Source organism: Eschscholzia californica, unplaced genomic scaffold, assembly GCF_041429995.1.
Source record: "Eschscholzia californica isolate CP2 unplaced genomic scaffold, dmEscCali1.0.p SCAF_3, whole genome shotgun sequence".
Lineage (NCBI taxonomy): Eukaryota > Viridiplantae > Streptophyta > Magnoliopsida > Ranunculales > Papaveraceae > Eschscholzia > Eschscholzia californica.
Window position 1 is genome coordinate 5,527,063 of NW_028238420.1, and position 22,687 is coordinate 5,549,749.

The window sequence follows — 22,687 nt, forward strand, 5'->3', positions numbered from 1 at the left end:
TACCAAGTCACCTATCACGCCACATCATCATCTTCTCCGTCAGGGGTCGCCGACCGGTCAAATTTTCGGCCGGCGACCTTCAAACATTAAAAAGAAAATTTCTCTCTCCTCTCTCTCTCTCCAAATTTTTTTTCTCTCTCTAGATCTGGTTCTAGAGAGAGAAAGAAAGGAGAAAGAAAATGGTTTTTTTAATGTTTGAAGGTCGCCGGCCGGAAACTTGACCGGCCGGCGACCCCTGGCGGAGAAGATGATGGTGTGGTGTGATAGGTGACTTGGCAGAGAGAGGAAATGAGATAGAGGAGAGAGAGTAACGGAAAGTTAAAGATAACGAAAAAAAAAGGGTCATATGAATATTTTTGCTAATTTAGGGGGTCAGACAGGAAGCTGGTCACAACGTTGGGGGCCATATGGAAAATAACCCATTTTTTAATCAAGATATGGACAAACAAAATATTGAGACACCATGGATGTTTCCCTCTCCTTAACAAAAAAAAAAAAAAAAAATGGATGTTTCCCTCATTTGGAAGGACAGACAGAGTTTTTTTTTTTTTTTTTGAACTAAAGGACAGACAGAGTTGGTAACACTTTGGTGTCAATCACGAATAAACAAAAAGAAAAGAGAGTACGGCATTAGATTCATTTACAACTATGCTGTGACCTTTCAACAAAAAAAAAAAAAAAAAAAAACTATGCTGTGACATTTTTATCTTTTTCACATATTAATTATATCATGTATTGGATCGTGTATCATGTGTCAATCAATATTCCAGCACACATTATATCCTTGATTAGATTTGATATTATATTTTAATGAGAAGTCAGTTTCTTGTTTATAAAAAAAGATAAATTATAGAAAGAAAAAAAAATTCACATGGAAGACGATCTCCATAAATACTATGGAACAAGTTATTGAGTTTCTCTGAGCTCTTTCTCTCCCTCTTGAAACTACAAAACCTAGCCGAAGAAGAGATTGTTTGATTTCTGAGCATAAGGAATCCCTCCATGCCAAAATTAAGAAAATGAATTTCTTAACTGTCTCATCACCTTTTGCCCCTTCATTTTGCTCTTTATCTCAGCCATTGTCTGATACAGTTTATATGGGATTTGGGAGCTGCAACTACAATCGAATGACCAGTCTCTTAAAGAGCAACTCTCGTCGACATCGACATCTTCCCACTTTTACGTGTTCAGCTCTCGCCGTCACTCTTCCAACAGGTATATAGGCGTATATATTCTCATGCATATATCTTGTATAATAAAACAACTCGGTCAGTTATAAGAGAGATAAGTCATTTAATATCATCAAGGAAAAAAATGAAGAAGTAGCTGCAAAAACTACCCAATTCCAACTATTACAATCCATCCCTCCGATGAAAAATTGAAACAGCTCAATCCACCGTCCCAAGTTTTTCTTTATTCTCTTATTTCTTGTAAAAAAAACCTGTTTTTTTCATCTTTCACATACAGAATGTTAAAGGTATAAGTACTTCGATTTAAATTGTAATTTAAATTACTTATTTTGTTTTCGCGAAGGCGTTAGCCAAGAGGAAAATACCGCTTTCGATTTAGTATTTATATAAAATGAATTTTAGTTGAAATAAGATCCAGACCTAGGCTTGTCTAGCCCGGAAAAGAGGGACTGAGTTAGAAGGCCAAATAATGCGGATCTAGAGACATCAATACAAGATTCCGCACTGATCTATGTGAGATGGACACTAGAAATAAAATTAAAGAAGTACTTATACTTTAATTTTTCATTGTATTTGTGAAAATTTAATTTTATGTGTTAATTTTGAAAAGTAAAAATGAATTAGTATGAATAACTCAACACTATAGAACTGTTAGGAAGCATCGAGTAATTTAGTCAATAAGTGATTAAAAAAAACAATCTTTCTTTACAAATGATGAATAACAAATGAAATGGCACTTACAAATGAGAGCACTTAGTAAGTGATGATCACTTACCAAATGGTGGCACTTGTAAGTGCTAAAAAATCAAATACTGTCTATTTCTCGGAAGCATGCCCGCAAAATTTTCAAATAGCTTTATGTAAATTCGAAGTTTGATATGTTACTTAAATTTAACCATTCAACTGTTTATTATATTGTAAAAATAGTACGTCACTCTCGAAATACTTTTGGGAATTTCACTTGACGCATAGAGGTTAACTAACTAGTGAGTTAAAGTGAGAACTAACTTGATTTTTTTAGGGTTATTTCCCTAATGGCCCCCTACTTTGTGACCAGCTTCCCGCGTGGCCCCCTACTTTACGAGAAATACCCATATGGCCCCCTAAAACCGTTAACTTTAACTTTCCGTCACTCTCTCTCCTCCATCTCTTTTTCTCTCTCTGCCATGTTACGCCACCTCATCTATTAGGCCACCTCATCACCTTCTCCGGCAGAGGTCGCCGGCCGGCCAAATTTCCGGCCGGCGACCTTCAAACTAAAAAAAAAAAAAACTTTTTTTTTTTTTTTATCTCTCTCTCCTATTTTCTCTCTCTTCTTCTTCTTCTTCTTCCTCTCTCTCATCTTCTTCCTCTCTCTCTCTCTCTCTCTCTCTTCTTCCTCTCTCTCATCTTCTTCCTCTCTCTCTCTCTCTCTCTCTCTCTCTTCTTCCTCTCTCTCTCTCTCTCTCTCTCTAAAATGGCCGGCGAAGGGGGGAACCCTTCGCCGGCCGTCGGTCTGGGAAACCAGACCTTCGAAGGTCTGGGAAAAACCCAGACCGACGAAGGTCTGGTTTCCCCAGACCTTCAGATCTGGGAATTCCAGATCCGGGAATTCCCAGATCTGAAGGTCTGGGGAAACCAGACCTTCGTCGGTCTGGGTTTTTCCCAGACCTTCGTCGGTCTGGGTTTTTCCCAGACCTTCGTCGGTCTGGGGAAACCAGACCTTCGAAGGTCTGGGATAACCAGACCTCGTCGGTCTGGTTTCCCAGACCGACGGCCGGCGAAGGGTTCCCCCCTTCGCCGGCCATTTTAGAGAGAGAGAGAGAGAGAGAGAGAGGGAGAGAGAGAGAGAGGGAGAGAGAGAGAGAGGAAGAAGAGAGAGAGAGAGAGAGAGAGAGAGGAAGAAGATGAGAGAGAGGAAGAAGATGAGAGAGAGGAAGAAGATGAGAGAGAGGAAGAAGAAGAAGAAGAAGAAGAGAGAGAAAATAGGAGAGAGAGATAAAAAAAAAAAAAAAAATTAATTTTTTTTTAGTTTGAAGGTCTCCGGCCGGAAATTTGGCCGGCCGGCGACCTCTGCCGGAGAAGGTGATGAGGTGGCCTAATAGATGAGGTGGCGTGACATGGCAGAGAGAGAAAAAGAGATGGAGGAGAGAGAGTGACGGAAAGTTAAAGTTAACGGTTTTAGGGGGCCATATGGGTATTTCTCGTAAAGTAGGGGGCCAGGCGGGAAGCTGGTCACAAAGTAGGGGGCCATTAGGGAAATAACCCATTTTTTTAAGTAATTAACCTAAGATGCCTTATTTTGTTTAGTGAAAGCTGATGATGAACAACTGAAACTCGTCAAAACTGTAAACAATGGAATTTTGGTGCCGCTATACCGTTGTGTATTTTCAGATCACTTATCTCCCGTGCAAGCTTACCGATGTCTTGTTAAGGAAGGAGATGATCAAGATTTACCCAGTTTTCTATTTGAAACCGTAGAACAAGGCATAGGAGAAACAATTATGGTAAAAATTTCCCCATGCCTTTACTTCTTCTTTTTTTATGGTTATTTTGACTTATGATTCCACTTTGTCACTATTTTTTTCTTCTTCTAATCAAAGCAACACATGATATAACTCAACCAAGTTGGTTTCTACTTCCCATCATAAAATTGTATATTAATTATATGTAGTACAATTGTAGAATATAAATTTCATTTTTTTAAGGGAGTTGGGCTACAATTGTACTATATATAATTAATATACAACCGCTTGACAAACCTATATGAACATGTTAGGTTTATACTTCCGAAGTAATAAAAGAAAAATATATAGGTTTAAGGTTCATATTTAATAAAAAAAGAATAGATAATAAGTCCATCTGTTTGGATCCTTGATTTTATAATGTAAATACACAAATGAATCGATAATGTGTTAATTGTTTAATGAATGTATAGATATGCGTAAGAACATGTTTATTTTTTACTTTTTTTTTTACAGAACACAAGCTAACTTGCATGATAATAAACAATAAAGGACGTGGGATTATTTATGTCTTGTTTAATGCTGTAAGAAAATGATGTCATGCAAAAAAATAAATTATATATTCCAAGTGACAGTAGAAGGAATTATAGCTATACTTTTATGAACTTTCTTAACATATGCTCTAAGGCAGCACGCTATGCACCATCTTCTTTTCATTTAACTTACAAACATTTGGAATTACTAACATTAGTGAGAAAAATTGAATTCTAAATTTGTTAACAAAACGAAAAGTGGGACTTACTTTGCCCACTTTTTGAGAGCGAAACTAAATTTTATACTGCTTCGTAAATATTTTTCCAATTAAAATAATTATAAATGTGTTGACTATCAGGGGCGATATAGTATAGTCGGAGCTCACCCAATGATGGAAATTATGGCCAAGGAAAATGTTGTTACAATTACAGATTACTATAAAGGGACTAAGTCGGAGGAGTTTGTTGAGAACCCAATGGAAATACCCAGGAAGTTAATGGAGGAATGGAGTCCTCAACTTATTGACGAGCTGCCCGATGCTTTTTGCGGTGAGATAAAATACAATTGATTTATAAAAATGCTTTTACGACCCTCCAAATCGGGTTTGTTAATCACTAAAGTATTGCAGGTTTAATAAAGTAATTAAGTGAAAATGTGAAAAACTGTCTTTGTTTGGAGCAAACCAAACATGATCATAAAGGTTTGTCAAGCGGTTGCAAAGACACAACTGAGATGATGTAATGTGAGGGTACATACGATGAAAGTTATGTTAATTTGTATTCGTTAGAGGATAATATTTGTTTGAGCGGTATCTTCTGACACTGACAAATCCTATGACATGACGGCTGGTGTGTGAAAAACGGATCCTTGGCACTATCTGACTCTCCGCACGTATGTCGTTCTTTCTGAGTCGGGCAGAGCTCGAGGTGTCGAGCTGACTTCTGCAGACCCCCTAGCTTTGCCTCTCTAGTCAAAGCAAGACTCAGGTGTAGAGTTGATTTAGATCTACCCTTCACTTGCCTCTAGTCTAGTGCAAGATTCAAGGGGCCAAAGACACTCATGCCGACCTACCTATAGTTGTCATGGTTAGAGCTGGACTCATGTGGTAGAGCTTTGTCGGGTCCACCCCTGATGGCTTTATCGAGGGTTTGTTTGTTGGACACGTGGACCCTGACACGTGTGCCTTTGGTCAATTTGTTGACCTTTAACTAATTAAGCTAACCGTATTTGGCTCATCACGAGTCCCCCCACTCGTTAGTTGAGATAAGAGATGTTTAGGAGTATAAGAACGGTAGAGATCCATCTCTACCTGTCAAGGTTAGTCACATAATAACTGATAGGCCTAAAGTAGGTCTATTCCCCAAGTGTAGGGATCAAGTTATAGTAAAGTTTGTAAATCGGGAAATCGTCCCAAGGGATAGGTAGGCAACTTCGGATATTAAAGGCGAGTTTAACCCAATAATCAAGATGTCAATAGCTAGTTAGACTAAAACACACACACACCCCACACTACATAAATGTGATGATTGATTTGTAAGAATAAGAAAACAAATAAAATTAACTAAACTATCTAAGAGAGATGTGAGAAGAAATCTAAGGTTATAAAATCTCTCGCATAATTTCACTTAATAAAACAAGTACTTAATTACTTAAATTTCTTTTGTATATACTCGGGATCCAATATAATGAACTATTTAGATTCTGGATGATGTTCTAGATAAAATAATTTTATAATTACTAATTCTAATTGTCTTCCTTATAAAGTTTCGGATTGCTTAACTATTATTCATCATCTAAAAAGCATACTCCATCTAACAACTTAACGAAAGTATGAAATATCTAATTATGAGGCATGAGTAATGAAAAGAAAATCCAATCCATATAGATAAACAATCAACAGACATTAAAGCACATCAAGGGATTTAATTAATCAAGAACAAGTATTACAAAGATCCAAGATGGGTTCATCTACAACCTTAGATGGCTAAGTTAACTATACATGGAATCTAGAGTAACATTCATTGACATTGTAAAATAAATGAAAAAACTAAGAAATTAATGGAAAGAAATCACCAAGAATGTTCAAACCCATATACTCATGTATCTCCATTTTGTCCAAGATTTGCTCCATTTGTGCTCAAGAATTTTACTCCAAGAAATTCAAGTAATAGCTATTTTATTGCCACCCAAATAAGAAAGAGGAGGAAGAAATTAGATGTAGAAAGAAGTTGGAAAGAAGAGATGAAAGGGGATAAAGATGATAGAAGAATATGGAAGGAAGAAGGAGAAGACTATTAATGGGAGAATAATAGTGGTCAAGAAGAAGTAGTAGTAGTAGTAGAGAAAGATGGATTGAAGAGTAGAGAAGAGGGAATAGGTTGGAAAAGAAATAGGTAAGAGGGGATTGAGAGGGTTTTCAAGTCTCGAGAGAAATGAAGGAGGAAGGTGTATTATATAGGGTTAGGGTTTTGAGTAGGGTTAAAATGGTAGAAGGTGGGAAAATGCGGGCTAGTTTTGGAATTTTAGGGGTTTAAAACAAAAGAAAACCCTAAAGCAACTATTGACCCCGGCGGCTAGGGTTTTAAATAGAGAAATGAGGGGACATGTGTCGCATGAGGAGGAGGTGAAGAATCTGGCCGTTAGGGTGTTGAGAACACGCAGCTAAGCTGCTTCGCGGCTGCTGAAGAATCGTGCGGCAACTTGCCCTAAGCGTTGGATCTTACCGCGCACAGATCTGGAGGGACGTGAGAGAAGACACTCGTCCGGGAGCAGGGTAATAAAACACTTCGGGTAACACAAAATAATCAATAAAGGAGCAGATGCACAGAAACCGTTGGATCTCAAAAACACGGAAGGAAGCGGCTGAGATTAAAACGTGGGATCGGGACCACAGAAGCAAGTTGCAACGCGCTTCACCGGATCAGCCCTTTAGGGTCATTTTGCTGCACAGCACTAACACGGGAATTGGATACACCGGCCTCCACAGCGCGCCACGTTTCTTCTTGTATACCGCGCGCCAGAACCATGCTCGAATTGACTCCATCTTTGACTTTGCCTAGTTTGCTCATCCGGACTCCGAATTGACTTCTGTTTTTTCCTACGGGCTCGCCTTGGTCTCTACTTTTCACCCATGCACTCACCTTGACCAAATTACCAGAATTTCCTTGACTCCAAATAACCAAAATACCCTTCATGCATTTTTTCTTCGTTTTTAACCGTTTTTCACACCTAACTCTACAAAAGACACCTAATCAAGAAAACCAACCATTTTATAATAAAGACTCGAAACCGACTAACTTGGCTAAATTAAACGACTTAGATGAGACATTTTCATGACCCATCAATAACATAATATAATATGCGCACCTTGACTCGAACGATGGGTTATGCTCTGCCCTAACGTCTTAATCCCATCATTCACAAAGCAAAGGTATAGAAGTAAGGATCGCCACAGGTCAGGGCTATCTTGGTTAGCTCTTTGGATACCTCTACAGGCGTAATCCCATCTTTTCTTTTGGGGGTGCATTAACTTCGAAGCTTCATAGTGTTCCCAAAATCTTATTCGTAATCTAACCCTTCCTCTTAATGTTAGGCCTGTAAACGTATCGGATCGGATATAGACATATCCGTATTCGAATCCGATAAGTTATTCGAATATCCGTATCCGATAATTATCCGACGGATATTATAAATCAATATCCAAATTCGATAATATTAACGAATATTGGGTAATATCCGATATTCGAAACTTTAACAAAATTTCAAATTTTTCCTTTAAATTTTTAACCATTAAATCTAATAATAAATCTCAACCATACATTTTATATTATTTCGAATAAATTTAATTTTTTTATATTACTTATCGGATACGGATATTTATCGGATCAAATATTAGTGTATCCGTATCCGATAAGCAGATATCCGATAAAGAATATCCGAATCAGTATCCGATATCCGAAATTTTTGGATTTTTTTAAGTTCGAATACGGATGCGGATCGGATGTCGAATATTCAGATATCCATTGACAGACTTACTTAATGTCATGCATAAACAGTGACTCGCCTGACCTCCAAATTTGGCGCATCTGTTCATCTCACCATTTCGTGAGATGGGTGGGTCCATATATTTTTTTGGCCGCGACTTTGGGGAATAAAGAATAATCTCCGGGGAATAAATTCTCTAGGGAATTCATGTTTTTTTGTTCATTCTCGGGAAAATATTTTATTTTAGTCCAAAAATTTACTTGATCAAATATTACCTCCTAATCTTCATCTTCTCTATCACCTTCACCAACACAATTTCCGACCACCACCATTGCCACCTCTTTTCTCTGCTCCTCTCTTCTTTTCTTTCACTAAATGTTACCTTCTCTTATTTATAATTATACTTCATTATAAATCCCATCATCTTTTATCCCTAACTTTCTTCTTCATAACTTGGTCCAACTTTCTAGAGAGAGAAAAGAAATCCCTAAATCTTTTTAATCAAAATTTCACATCTAAGTTAGCCGAAGAAATCCGACATCAAAGATATGATCATAGTTTAGAGAGCCTAGCAGTAGGTAACCCTAACTGTAGGTTACCCTAAGAGAACTAGAGAGAAAAAGACTAAGAGAGAACTAGAGAAAAAAACTAAGAGAGAGAAAAAAAACTAAGAAAAATCCAACATCATAGATATGATCATGGTTTAGATAGTAAAGTAACAGAACTAGAGAGAGAAAAAAACTAATTAAGAGAGCGGAGAAAGAAGATGAAGATTAGGGATCAATTTCTGACTAAATCAATTTTTGGCTAAAAACAAAATATGTGGCCAAGTCATATATTAATCGACTAAAACTTTATTCCCCCGAGATTTTCTTTTATTCCCCAAAGCCGCAGCCATTTTTTTTGTCATTTTGGTCCTTTTTTAATTTGTAGTTTCATGTCAGGGTCTTCTTTTTCATGAATTATTTCGTGTTTGGTCCTTAATTATTTCAAAATTGATATTAATTTTTCGATAATACATACAAAAATTAATAAAATAATTAAATTGTAATTAAAATAATAATAAAATATTCTAATTTATTGGACTTATACTAAAATATTCTAAATAAACTACCATAAATATTCCTATATTATACCTTTGTTAATAACAAATTGTCGATCAGAATTATCATTTCCACCGAGTATCAAACTTGTGGCCTCCAGATTTTCAGAATCGATGCAGTACCACTAGATCAAGATCTCAAGTGACCAACTTATTGAAGAATTAAAATGGTTGCATCATTATTTTTTCCCTTAAATAATCAATCCGAGCATCTCGTAGTGCAAAATGATTTTTTAGTCTTTAATTTGCTTGTGTCCAAATAAAAATTGTTTGGAATTTTCTGTTTCATTTGTCGCGATTACTACATTTGAAATCTCAAAGAAATTGTTGACCCTCGCACGATCGCCATATTCATTATGTACGATCATGTTCATCCTCTACAACCCTATTCATCCTATTACCCGATCATTAGCGTAGTAGTTTCAATTTGTACTTTTAGTTAAATGTGATGTATTAGTATTAGGTCATTGTTAATAGAATTAAATATTGGAATTTCAATTATTACTTTAGCTAATTGTCATTATGTGTAATATGATTTTATTTCAAAGAAAAAAGTTAAAAATGATAAAATTGAAATTAGGTGAGATGAATATAAATTTATTTGGTGATTTTTAGAGTTTCGCCTCTAGAACCTCGAACACAAAAGATTGGATGAAAATTCTCTTTTGGTGTTTTTTTTGTAGAGTAAACCTATGGAATGTTCTTATAATTTTTTTTTTGAGAAATCAACTATGATTTACGTTAGTCGTTACAAAGCATTGATACATTATTAAGATGTGATAAGTACGATAACTGTCTAAATTAAACCAATAATGAAAGAGGCCTAAAGTCCGACGAGAAAGAACCTAAAGCCCGACCTCATTAACTTAAGCTGGATGTCCTACCACTACACCAAAGAGTGGTGGACAAAAATTTATCCTTTGTATGTATCAAGCATTGGGTAGTTTTGCAGACTGCCCTTGGAAGGTGTTGTTGGCGCCTCTCAAGGCAGATTTTAGGGGATAATTGCGAGTAAAAGGTGCGCTAATAACACTTTAGAGAGGCGTTTTAAAATTACTCTTAAAAGTGAGTTTTGTTACAAAATCTCAGTCACAGTAGAAAGAGTTAATAGTCTCAAACCACGTAATGTATTGGATTGAATTCCTTTGTATGAACGAAGATTCTGGTTTTACTCAAAAAAAAAAAAAAAGAATCGTCAGTGTTCAAGATTTTTCTAAATACAACTGACATTGAATTTGTTACCATCATGAATAGGTGGATGGGTAGGTTATTTCTCTTACGATGCAGTGAGGTACATAGAGAAGAAAAAGCTTCCATTTTCAAATGCACCCATTGATGACAGGAATCTCCCTGACATTTCTTTAGCCCTCTACGATGATGTAATTGTGTTTGATCATATAGAGAAGGTAACTTAATTTATCTTCTTTAATTTCAATTTCTTCATTTGTTTTCATATCTTGATTTAATCACCTAGAGTCGCTAGTCCCTAGTCGGCCGACTAGCTTACTAGTTGGCCGACTAGCTTAGTAGTTGGCTGATTTATGGTTCATGTCAAATTTCAATATCACTTCATATTTGGTTAGTTTTTATCTTAATGGGGTGGTTTGGGGTTGTATTGTTATACAGAAAATATTTGTGATTCATTGGGTGCGGTTAGATCATTATTCTTCTATTGAGGAAGCTTACAAGGATGGCATGAACAAATTGGAGGATTTAGTATCAAAAGTACATAACATTGATCCGTAAGTATATCATCATAAATTTGTCGCAATTTTTTCTCTAAATATAACACTCATGTCTTATTTTGTCTAAATGTTTCAGTTTGGAGTTTAAGTTTTAGGGTTTTCGTTTGAATATTTTTGTTGGCAGACCAAGGTTATCTGCAGGTTCTGTGAACTTGCATTCACCGTCTATTAGCCCCGCTACGTCAATGAAGTCAACCATGACACCTGAAGAGTACATGGAGGCTGTGGTGCAGGCGAAGGAACATATTGCAGCCGGAGATATTTTTCAGGTTGTGTTAAGTCAACGTTTCGAACGTTGTACTTCCGCTGATCCATTTGAAGTTTACAGAGCATTGAGAGTGGTAAATCCAAGTCCATACATGAGCTACTTACAGGTATAAGTTTGTCCAATCGGAAACTCTACGATAAGTTCTCTTGGTTGAGTTATTTAATGTTTGATATTGGCAGTGGTCAGTGTATTTTATGCTTATTTAATGTACTTTTTCATCAGGCAAGAGGATGTATTCTTGTTGCATCTAGTCCAGAAATTCTTACTCGTGTGAAAAAGGTAACATAAGAGAGAAAGTGAGAGAGAGAGATGACATTAGCACTGTTATGATATTGTATTATTAAGCGTGTACGGGTTTCCTCCTAATTACAGAGGAAGGTCATTAGCCGACCACTAGCTGGAACAATCAGAAGGGGCAAGACAGAAATGGAGGATCAGATGCTAGAGAAGCAACTCTTGGATGATGAAAAGGAATGTGCAGAGCACATTATGCTGGTTGATTTAGGACGGAACGATGTCGGAAAGGTGTTATTTTTATTTCCTTTTCCATCCCAAAGACCCAAACACTTCCACATCCTGATCGGCTCTTTTGACTACTTGTTTTCATAAATGTGTTTATAGACAAAGAATCTTGTGGTATAATACCGTAGTGACATAGTGTTTTTGTTTGTAAGTTGCTTCAATTATACGAATACCCGAATTTTGTTTGTGGTATCAAACTTTTATCCGTGGAAGCGAAATTACTAAATCCCCCCCCCCCCCCCCCATGCAGGTATCGAAGGCTGGGACTGTGAAAGTGGAAAAGCTTATGAATGTAGAACGTTACTCCCATGTCATGCACATCAGCTCCACGGTAAGACGTCAATAAAACATTTTTAGTTTATATTGTGAGTTCAATCTACATCATTTAGGGGCCTTACCCTGAATTGGGGGGCTATGTTTCCAACTTTATAATCTTCTTAAGTCCTGTCATGGAATTGGATTGTTGCAGGTAACTGGAGAGTTGCTTGACCATATGAGTTGTTGGGACGCATTACGTGCTGAATTGCCTCTTGGAACCGTTACCGGAGCACCTAAGGTTCAAAATCAATCTAAACTACAAACCTTTCATTTTGTGTTTTCTCGTTTTAAAGATTCTTTTTATATTCCGGTTCTTATGATATGGATCATGCTTGTCTATTGAATAGGTCAAATCCATGGAGATCCTTGATCAACTAGAGGTAACAAGACGAGGCCCATATAGTGGCGGGTTTGGATATGTGTCATTTTCGGGTGATATGGATATCGCAATTGCGAAACGAACCATCGTTTTCCCAACTGCACCAAACTGCAAAGAGACCGACAATGAGAACACACGGAAGGAATGGGTTGCTCATTTTCAGGCAGGATCTGGTATTGTTGCGGATAGTGATCCTGCTCGTGAACAAAAGGAGTGTGAAAATAAAGTACTTGGTCTTGCACGAGCCATTGAACTTGCCGAGTCAACCTTCGTAAATAATTCTTCTAAGTATTCTTCTTAGAATACCTTTATATTCTTTCTCTCCTTTAAGAGCTTCAACTTCAAATGTATTCAGCTTGTGTTAAATGAAATAAGCCTTTCGCTGAATTCAGTTAAGTGAACATTTTAGGTCTTGTTTATATTTATCCAAGTCTGGATCTCAAATCTAATATGTGTAATTTACATGTGTAGTTTGAGTATTTGCATATGTTCACTTTTCTAATAAATTCAGACCTTAAAACAAATTTTGATTTCATATTCATATTTGAGAAAAAAACAAACAACACCTTATTGCAACTCTCAGACTGTCAACACATTCCTCGGAATTACATGTTCTTTTATTATCGAAACGTTCGAACTTCATATTCAGATTTGAGAAAAAAACAAACAACACCTTATTGTAGCTCTTACACTGTAACATATCCCTCCGAAAAATTATCATTTTCTTTGGTTTCCTCCCCAACCAATGCAAATCCAGATAGTAAGGTTTAGAGGGTTTAAAAGCTATTTACTATATTTTGTTATGTGTTCGATAAAATCCCCTTTATGGGTGCTTATATCCCCTTTATATATGGGCTTGCAACTTCCATTGACCCATTGGGCCCGTATACTCAGTCATGAACATGGCCCAAAGATCACGAATGAACTTGAGAGTTTCTTTCGGATCACCCGCGATGTGCGCAGTGCGCATCCCGCACATATTTGCATCTAATCAACTCGGCTGGTAAACTTGTTCCTCTCCTCTCCCGAGTTATCGGTTCCCTTCCCCTTTCGGGTTTCGTTTTCCCATCTCCGATCTCCCTCCTCCTCCCCAAGGACGCCATAGTCTCGAAACCCTAACCCTAGAAAAAATCATGGCGATTAAGCATATCTTCGACCTAGCTCGAAGATCTCGAAAACTATCATCACTCACCAACCGATCATTACGTCAACCTAATCGATTCGCTTCAACTTCTCCAGCAATTTCTGAATCATTACCAGTATCTCCACCGGCACCAAATGTTATGATCTATGATAGAATTGCAGAAGAAGTGAAATCGAAAATTAAACGTCTTGAAAATCCTGACTCTAGGTTTCTTCAACACGGTTCACCTCATCCTGTTATTATCGATCACACAAAAATATTATCTGCTCCTGAAACTAGGGTTACGACTTTACCTAATGGACTTCGAGTTGCGACTGAATCTAATTTATCGTCTAAGACTGCTACTGTTGGTGTTTGGATCGATGCAGGGAGTAGATTTGAGACAGATGAAACTAATGGTACTGCTCATTTTCTTGAACATATGATTTTTAAAGGAACTGAGAAGAGATCTGTTAGGGTTTTGGAAGAAGAGATTGAGAATATGGGTGGGCATTTGAATGCTTATACTTCAAGAGAACAAACTACTTATTATGCTAAAGTTATGGATAAAGATGTTCCTAAAGCTCTTGATATTCTAGCTGATATACTGCAGAATTCTTGTTTCAATGAAAACCGAATCAATCGTGAAAGAGATGTCATTCTTCGTGAGATGGAAGAGGTAAATTTTCCTTTCATTATTTGTTCATGATTGAAAAGGTTATTCCTTTTGTTTAACTATCCTATTTACTAATTCAAGACATGATTTTTATTTCATAAAGTTTGATAATTTTCCAATCTATGGCTAAATTGAGGATTTTCAAGTCACTTCAAGATAAAATTGATATTCATGCATTTTTATATTAGAGATGTATAGGTAAGTTAAGAATTCTGAAGATTTCATAAGCTAATTTGGTGAAAGGTTCTAGATTTTACTACAAACTAGGTACAACCTGAACCCAAGCCTCGGGCATGGATAATCTGTTTTCTGCATTAACAACTTGGACTGCACTCACGTAATGATTACGGAGAAGTGAGGGGTGATGGTCAACGTTTATTTTCCTCTACTATTAAAGAAGATTACGGAAGTTGGGGAATTTTTGAATTGTTAGAGATTGTGAGGCATTTAAAAAAATTAATGTAGTTAATTTTACATTATTTTAGAAAGGGTAAGATGTAACAAGAGGTTTCAAGGAAGGGCCATGATTCACATACAAGAACTCGCGACATGTTTTGTACATACAACTTATGAATGACACTGCACCCATTTTGATTTAATATATAGATATAAGTGACTTACTATTATTATTAATGGAATCACGATGAATCAGTCCGTTAGAAGTGATGTATGTTTTGCTAATTCAGGTTGAGGGCCAAGCTGAGGAAGTTATATTTGATCATTTACATGCAACAGCCTTCCAGTACAGTCCTTTGGGTAGAACCATATTGGGTCCTGCTCAAAATATCAAGACAATAACTAAAGCTCATCTCCAGAACTACATTTCAACTCACTACACTGCTCCAAGAATGGTATGCTATTTTCTAGTTGAGGTTTCCTTTTTTTTTTTCTTTCGGGAATTAGTTTCTAGGACATGTTAAGAGGTCATATTTGGTTACAACCATGCCTCACAGTTTCATGTCATCTTGAGATCTTGACTGGACACCTTTTGGGCTTTCATTTTTCAGGTAATTGCTGCTGCTGGAGCTGTCAAGCATGAGGATATCGTCGAGCAAGTAAAGAAGTTGTTTACAAAGTTGTCAAGTGATCCTACTACCGCTACCCAGTTGGCAGCAAAAGAACCTGCATTCTTTACTGGTTCGGAGGTCTGTATTCCTCTCTCTCTCTCTCTCTCTCTCTCTCTCTCTCTCTCACTCACTCTCACTCTCACTCTCACTCTCTCTCACACACACACACACACACACATTTACACTCTTGCTAATCATTTTATGGTTTATGCCTAATTAGGTCAGACTGCGTGATGATGATGTTCCTCTTGCACAATTTGCTGTTGCATTCAGTGGAGCATCATGGACAGACCCAGATTCCATTGCTTTGATGGTCATGCAGTCCATGCTGGGTTCTTGGAGTAAAAGCTCAGGAGGGGGAAAACACATGGGGTGAGTTGTTGTATGTCACTATGTCCTGTATTTTAACTTTTAAGTACGGGTGGTCACATCTACTGCAACTTGTTATTTCGAGTCTATGGTGATGGCTTTGGTTGTAATGTGTTTTTTCGAGTCTATGGTTGTAAAGGTTCACTAATTATCGCTAATTGTAAACAGTTCAGAGCTTGCTCAGAGGGTTGGTATCAATGAAATAGCCGAGAGTATGATGGCTTTCAATACCAACTATAAGGACACTGGGCTGTTTGGTGTTTACGCAATTGCAAAGGTAATGTCATTCTTTCTCTTGCGCTATGCTTGTTAAAACATCTAGCTGTAGTCATTTTTTTTTCGGTAAGGCGGCTCATTTTCTTTTTCTCCTCTTTCTTTTTGAATCATTGTAAATTGTGATGCAATAGTCTTGACCTAGGGTGTTACTTATCACAATATTAGGGTAACCTCCCCGCTGTTTTGGAGTCCAAATGGCATGATATAGTCGGTTTGCAGTTTTCTCTTAGTGTTTCCTGTTCCCTCTTAAATATAATTCTTCATCTATTCAGCAATTATCTTGATCAAATTTTTGTTTCTTGAATTGTTAAATTTGACTAGTGTTCTGCTGCATTAATTTTGGTTGTTTTTGTTTTGCATTATCATTAGAACTTAGCTGTTCTATTTACCATACAATGAATCTAATTTTTAATTTTCGTGTATATGTATTCAGCCTGATTGCCTGGATGATTTAGCTTATGCAATTATGTATGAGCTAAGTAAGCTGTCATACAGAGTTTCAGAAGCTGATGTTACTCGTGCTCGTAATCAGGTATCTATAGATGTGGCTAAACTACTTATCTTTTCTAAGGGATTGTTTCCGAGCCATCGCTTTATTTTATCTCAAGTTCATATATTTTACCTTTTATTATATGGGTGATAGACAAATACTTTTGTGCTCCAAATGATACCCCAGTTTCATGGTAATCATCAAATCATGGTTTGTCACATTGTTTTACAAGTTCCATGCAAGGATAGAATATATGCATGTTATCCTTATAGTCTATGAATCTACATGATCCCTCTGAACATGTTGTGTTAAGAAATTTAATCTTGTATTATGCTCTCTTTCTTGAAAACCAATGTGTGGAATCTCTAGTTGAAATTGACTTCGTCATGCATCTCCAATCGTAGTTCCTACATATAGAAGTGGTGAGTATGGTGACAAACAATTACAATGCTCAATTAAGACACTAAGCATTTAAATATTGAGAGTCATGGTGATAAAATCCATAAAATGGGTTTACACGTCCCCTAACTCATATCTGAGTTCAGAGCATGCCTGAATGAAGTAAGGGACACACAAGGAGAACTGAACGACCAAAAGCTTAGTAGGATGCAATGGACTGATATGATTCCTTTGGCTGGCCATGAGTCACTTGATAAGTTTCATCACTCGATGAATTTCGTCACTCGAATTTCATCACTTGATAAATTTCATCACTCCTCTGGCTTCCCATCATTTTACTTACAATATTTATTAATCAATATCTGGTTCATGAGTTTTTCCTGCTATCAATTGTCATTGTTCACCACTTACAGGTGTTCTATTTTGCAGTTGAAATCATCTCTTCTGCTTCACATTGATGGGACCAGTCCTGTTGCCGAAGATATAGGCCGTCAGGTAAGTTTCTAATGTCTCCTTAATCCAATTTATATCCGTGAAAAATCATATTGAAGTTCAACCAAGCATTATGAGGCATGTCGACTTTGTACTTGCATAAGTTGGGTGTCCTCGACATACTTGTTGTGACTTGTGGGTTTGCAAATACTTGACCCATTTATTGGCTTCAACATAGTAGGCAAACTTATGACTTTGTGAATTAACATGAGTACTCAAAAGTATCTTAATTTATTTTGTTGAAAAATAAAAGTATCTTAATATATTAAGCTTGTCTAAGGTGAAAGATAAACTGATAGTCTGATACTTATAATAGCTATCAATGTTTTAAAAAACTTTCGAGGCGTATGCCTCGATGCGGGCACATGATGCCTTGAGGCATACATATTTGAACTCGAGAATAAAACGTGTGCTTCTGAAGTCACTTGTTATTTTTGAGTTGTCGGGCAACACAAAATATTAGTATTTTTGTTTGTTAAACACTTCAGACTTTATATTATAATAGTAAATAGAAATCTTATGTTATACATAATTGATATATTTTCCTTACAAAAAATAGTTTACGCCTTTACGCATCGAGGCGTACGCCTCGAGACACCACCTTGCCTTGTGAGAGCAACCCTCCTTGAGTCGTGAAAATATATTTTAAAAATTGATGTCTATAACAAATTAACTTGTCAACGACACGGTCCTGCAGTAATCTTTTGTAATATAAAATTGTTCCAGGGCCCAATTCATTTATTTGACTGTAGTTGGGCATTTAGCGGCCTCCAATGGCAAGTGAGCTTGCGTAGGGTGTTTGGAAACATTTAACCGCTTCACTCGCCATAGCTTATGGTTGAACTTTTCCTGTTTGCAGCTACTCACATATGGCCGAAGGATCCCATTTGCTGAATTATTTGCAAGAATTGATGCTGTGGATGCAAGCACCATCAAGCGCGTCGCCAACCGTTTCATATTTGACAGGGTAAAAATTAAATATATCCCAAAGATCATCTACATCTACTGTCATACTCTTACGTGGTGTTTGTGGATTGACTGTCTGAATTTGACTTGCCGAGTCTGATTGTCTGAATTTGATCTGGGTTTTGACTTGTCCTTGTGAGGGGCATAATAGTCATTCAGGTTCTTTCAAACAATTAACTCGTAGCTCAAACTTATATTGTGTCTTACTCAAATGGATCCATAAGCAGCCCGAGTTCAGTCATTTGAACGAGTCAGATGCTCAAACAGACATTCTGAGATTCTGACTCGAATGAACTGAGATCCAAATTTGAAAATAAATACCATAACCACTTTACTCTCATTGCCGGTTTTTACATTTTTATTTGTGTTACAGGATGTAGCAATTGCAGCCATGGGACCAATCCAAAGCCTCCCCGACTACAACTGGTTCCGTCGCAGGACCTACTTGCTCCGTTACTAGGTTTATCTGTCGATTTTTGTTTTTGTTATCTTACTTCAATTTACAAGTGTTTCATAAACCAGGCATCAAAGTGCTCTTTTACAACACAATTTTCATGTCTCGGTGACAATGTTCATTTGTTTCATTTTTCTCCACAAGTTTCGGTGAGATTTTGTTTCAAGTTTGTTTGAAATAAGCAAGTGGTATTTATAAACAAGGCAATATAATTATCCTGTATCACTGTACTTCAATTTTATTGTTCTAATGTCTTCCATTTTTCATGCTCAAACAGAGATAGTTTTGCCTACGGTTATGTTAATTTTGATTAATATTATTGTTGAGCAATATTGATTGTTTAATAGGGTACCTATCGGATCAACTTAGTGGATTGGTTAGAGATTAGTAGTCCACAAGGGGATGTTAATTTTTGCTAATTTTTTTTTTGTTATGATAATTTTTTTTTTTTCTAATTGAGTCTTCCATAATGAATGGTCTGACACTTACGATGCTATTGCCTACCCTCAAGTGATGCAGTTAATGTTTTTCTTAATCCCTTTACTATGACGTTTAAAATGGACAAGAAATTTATAATGTTTTTCTCATTCACATTCTCTCTCTAATTTCTCATAAAAGTTTGACATTAGAATGAGGAGGGGAAATTTTGGTTGGGGACTACCACTCGAACCGCATACCATATGGTTCCCATACCATATTAGTTATCAAAAAGGTACATTCAACTCGCGTCCTGGGACTACCACTCGAACCGCATGTGAGTTTCTCTCTCCACGTGACTGATCAAGTGAGAGGAGAAAGAAGTCTTGTTTCGTCTTGTTTCTCTCACATCAGTTCAAGTGGGAGTCCCAGTAGGCGGATTGTGTAGCCTTGCTCGTTAGATACATGAGTTATTTTTTATTGTAAATTAAATATTAATATCTAGGGAGGGGTTAGAGAGAAAAATAACCTAATAAACACTAAAATGTAATTTTTGTTTCTCATCTTCTTTTTCCATCAACCCAAAATATTATGCTAGTAATACCTTTTTCTTCTTATTTACAATCAAGTTCTATAGCAACCATCATATATTTTTGAGTTAATTCCGTTTTGGCCCCCGATTTGTGACCAACTGGCCGTTTTAGCCCCCATAAGTGTCTGGCAGTTCGTTTTGACCCCAAAAATTTCCTAATTGGCCCCAAATTTTTTCCAACCTCCCAATTCTACCCCCATGGCATTTCTGTAATTTATTTTTTTTTCTTTTTCTTTGTCCACCTCATATAACAATTATTACATCACCTCTGTCCACCTCACCCTTCTTCTCCGGCGAAAGGTTGCCGGCCGGAATTTTTATTCCGGCCGGCCACCTTTAAAAAAAAAAAAAAAATCTCTTTCTTTCTCTCTCTTACTCTTCTTTTTCTTCTCTCTCTCTCTTACTCTTCTTCTTTCTCTCTCTTTTCTTCTTCTTCTTCTTTCTCTCTATCTTCCTCTTCTTTACTCTCTCCCTCTCTCTTTACAAGTCCGGCGAAGGGGAGGATCCCCTTCGCCGGACGTCTGGTTTCCAGACCTTCACGGTCTGGAAACCAGACTTTGAAGGCCTGGAAACCAGGCCGTGAAGGTCTGGTTTCCAGACCTTCGTCTGGATCTGGAACTCCAGATTTCTGGATCTGGAGTTCCAGATCCAGACGTCCGGCGAAGGGGGTCCTCCCCTTCGCTGGACTTGTAAAGAGAGAGGGAGAGAGTAAAGAAGAAGAAGAGAGAGAGAAAGAAGAAGAAGAAGAAGAAGAAGAAGAAGAAAAGAGAGAGAAAGAAGAAGAGGAAGAAGAGTAAGAGAGAGAAAGAAGAAGAAGAGAGAGAAAGAGAAATTTTTTTTTTTTTTAAAGGTGGCCGGCCGGAATTTTTTATCCCGGCCGGCAACCTTTCGCCGGAGAAGAAGGGTGAGGTGGAGAGGAGGTGGTGAGATGGAGGAGAGATAAGGTGAAGTGGATGATAAAGAAAGGGGTGATGTGGCTTTTTTTTTGTTTTTACCCTTTTTCAGAAATAATTCTGTTTTGGCCCCCGAGGATAATTTCGTCAAAAATTTGGCCCTTGGGGTCAAAACGAACTGCCGGACACTTATGGAGGCTAAAACGGCCAGTTGGTCACAAATCGGGAGCCAAAACGGAATTTATTATGTCTTTGTGATGTTTGTTTTGTGAAGGAAGAAAATATCTTCCACTCGAACCAACAACCACTATTTCGATCTAAAGATGATGATCTCTCTTAAGATGTAAGGGATTTTCGAAACAAATATTTTTACGTCAAATTTTTTATTCTCTTTCTTCTTTACAATTATAAAATTTGGCCAAAAAGAGGAAAAATAATTATAGTGCGTTCGGAATTTTCCTGCGAAAATTTCGCTCCAGAATTAGTGAGACAACGAAACGATTCAACCTTTTTTATTAAATTTTCCTCACAACAATGGTGTGTTATAAATATGTAAAACTCTACCATTCATTTGATTTTCATTGATGTCGTCTTCATTGATGATGAAAATGTGTGTTAAAGATGGTCGTTGGAGATGTTACCGGTGTTGATGATGGGGAGGGAGTCATATGAGAGAAGTCGAAGGGGAGAGAGCAAAGGAAGAAAGTGAGTTTTTTTCCTTACTTCTGTTTGAGTTAGTAATATGTATTACTTTAAATCCTTCAAAATTGTGGATTTCAAATTTATTATCCATAACGTTTAAGGTCTTTAAAGTAATAAACCAAAAGTATGATCTCCTCTTACCAATATTTATGTGTCCCCAACTACAACGTTTCCCCAACAACAAAACTCAGCTCCCCTTACCAAAGACCCAAAAGTTGACATTGTTATCATTAACTATGGTCCCGTGCCTGGGGCACGGGACACTTGCATCAATCAAATGTTACGAAATTTATTGTTATATTTTATTGAGAGAGAGAGAGATTTTATTAGTTATTATTTTTTTGTTTCTTTTCTCTTAAATTAGTTATTATTTTATTGAGAGAGAGAGATTTTAATTTCTTTTTTTAACCCTTAAATTTATTTTGTTTCTTTTTTTCTTAAATTAGTTATTTTATTTCTAAGAAGGAAAAGATTATTGTTTTTTAAATAGGTAACTTTAGTTTGGATACCCTTATTTTTTTGTATTATTTTTTTTTTTGGTGGCCAATACGCGGACAACCATTTTGCTTATATGGACAACTATTTTCGAACCCGATGTGAGTCAACTATGCTTGACTTAGTTGACTTTGATTTAATAAGGGGACAACTCAATAAAGTCTTAAATACTAATAGTTAGTAAATTGTGGACTATTAACAAAAATAATAGTTAAACATTGAAAACCTAAATTGTCTTCTTTATCATCATCTTCTTCTTCTTGCTTCTGTGGGTGTTATCATACTTGAAGTACAATAATCTATCCAATCATGCTACTAAATAAACATAAAAACTCATGAGAAAATGTAATAGTATCATGTTCTTGATAATCATGTAAACTTGTTATAAACAGGGAAAAGATGAAAATTGATGCATCATGGAATATATAAAAAAAAAATCTATCCAACTCAGAGCTACTAAATAAAGAAGAAGAAATTGGAATAAATCCAAGTTTCTCAACCTCAAGAACAGAGAAGGCAAAACCCTACTTGTTTTCCCCTATGTGAGTGTAATCATACTTGAAGTACAATCATTTATCCAGAAATTTCTAGAGAGAGAAATTAGGGTTTAGAAAATTTTGATTTCTAGGTTTTAGGGTTTTTACATTTCTCTTTGAGAAGATTCTTCAGCAATTCCCTTCCCTTTGTTTGATGTCATAATCAACAATGTTTCTCCAAAAAAATTCTCTCTCTAGAAATTTGGGTGTTGATGATGAAGAAGAAGTAATAGAAGAAGAGCTATGGTCTTCAT

The 22,687-nt window shown here is 36.6% G+C and overlaps 3 protein-coding genes across 3 annotated transcripts in view; 2 read left to right on the forward strand and 1 right to left on the reverse strand.

Annotated features, from left to right (window-relative positions):
- Positions 1 to 865: 865 nt before the first annotated feature.
- On the forward strand, positions 866 to 13,010 carry LOC147547939 (anthranilate synthase alpha subunit 1, chloroplastic-like). Its single transcript, XM_086670658.1, has 11 exons — positions 866 to 1,215; positions 3,480 to 3,676; positions 4,527 to 4,716; positions 10,509 to 10,660; positions 10,881 to 10,996; positions 11,124 to 11,373; positions 11,490 to 11,546; positions 11,640 to 11,792; positions 12,040 to 12,120; positions 12,259 to 12,345; positions 12,455 to 13,010. Exons 1-11 carry the CDS (start codon positions 1,020 to 1,022, stop codon positions 12,785 to 12,787), a joined length of 1,812 nt encoding a protein of 603 aa, XP_086526784.1. The 5' UTR covers positions 866 to 1,019; the 3' UTR covers positions 12,788 to 13,010.
- The window catches only part of LOC147547940 (alpha/beta hydrolase domain-containing protein VTE7-like), a 64,952-nt gene continuing 45,284 nt past the window's right edge, over positions 3,020 to 22,687 (reverse strand). The window contains exon 12 of the transcript XR_015238131.1: positions 3,020 to 3,035. The gene's annotated coding sequence lies outside the window, so the exon portion shown is untranslated. The remainder of the gene's footprint in view (positions 3,036 to 22,687) is intronic.
- MPPBETA (Insulinase (Peptidase family M16) protein) lies at positions 13,385 to 19,072 on the forward strand. Its single transcript, XM_086670659.1, has 9 exons — positions 13,385 to 14,288; positions 14,972 to 15,136; positions 15,293 to 15,430; positions 15,573 to 15,724; positions 15,890 to 15,998; positions 16,431 to 16,529; positions 17,316 to 17,381; positions 18,238 to 18,345; positions 18,718 to 19,072. The coding sequence occupies exons 1-9, from the start codon at positions 13,620 to 13,622 to the stop codon at positions 18,802 to 18,804; spliced, it is 1,593 nt and encodes a 530-aa protein (XP_086526785.1). The 5' UTR covers positions 13,385 to 13,619; the 3' UTR covers positions 18,805 to 19,072.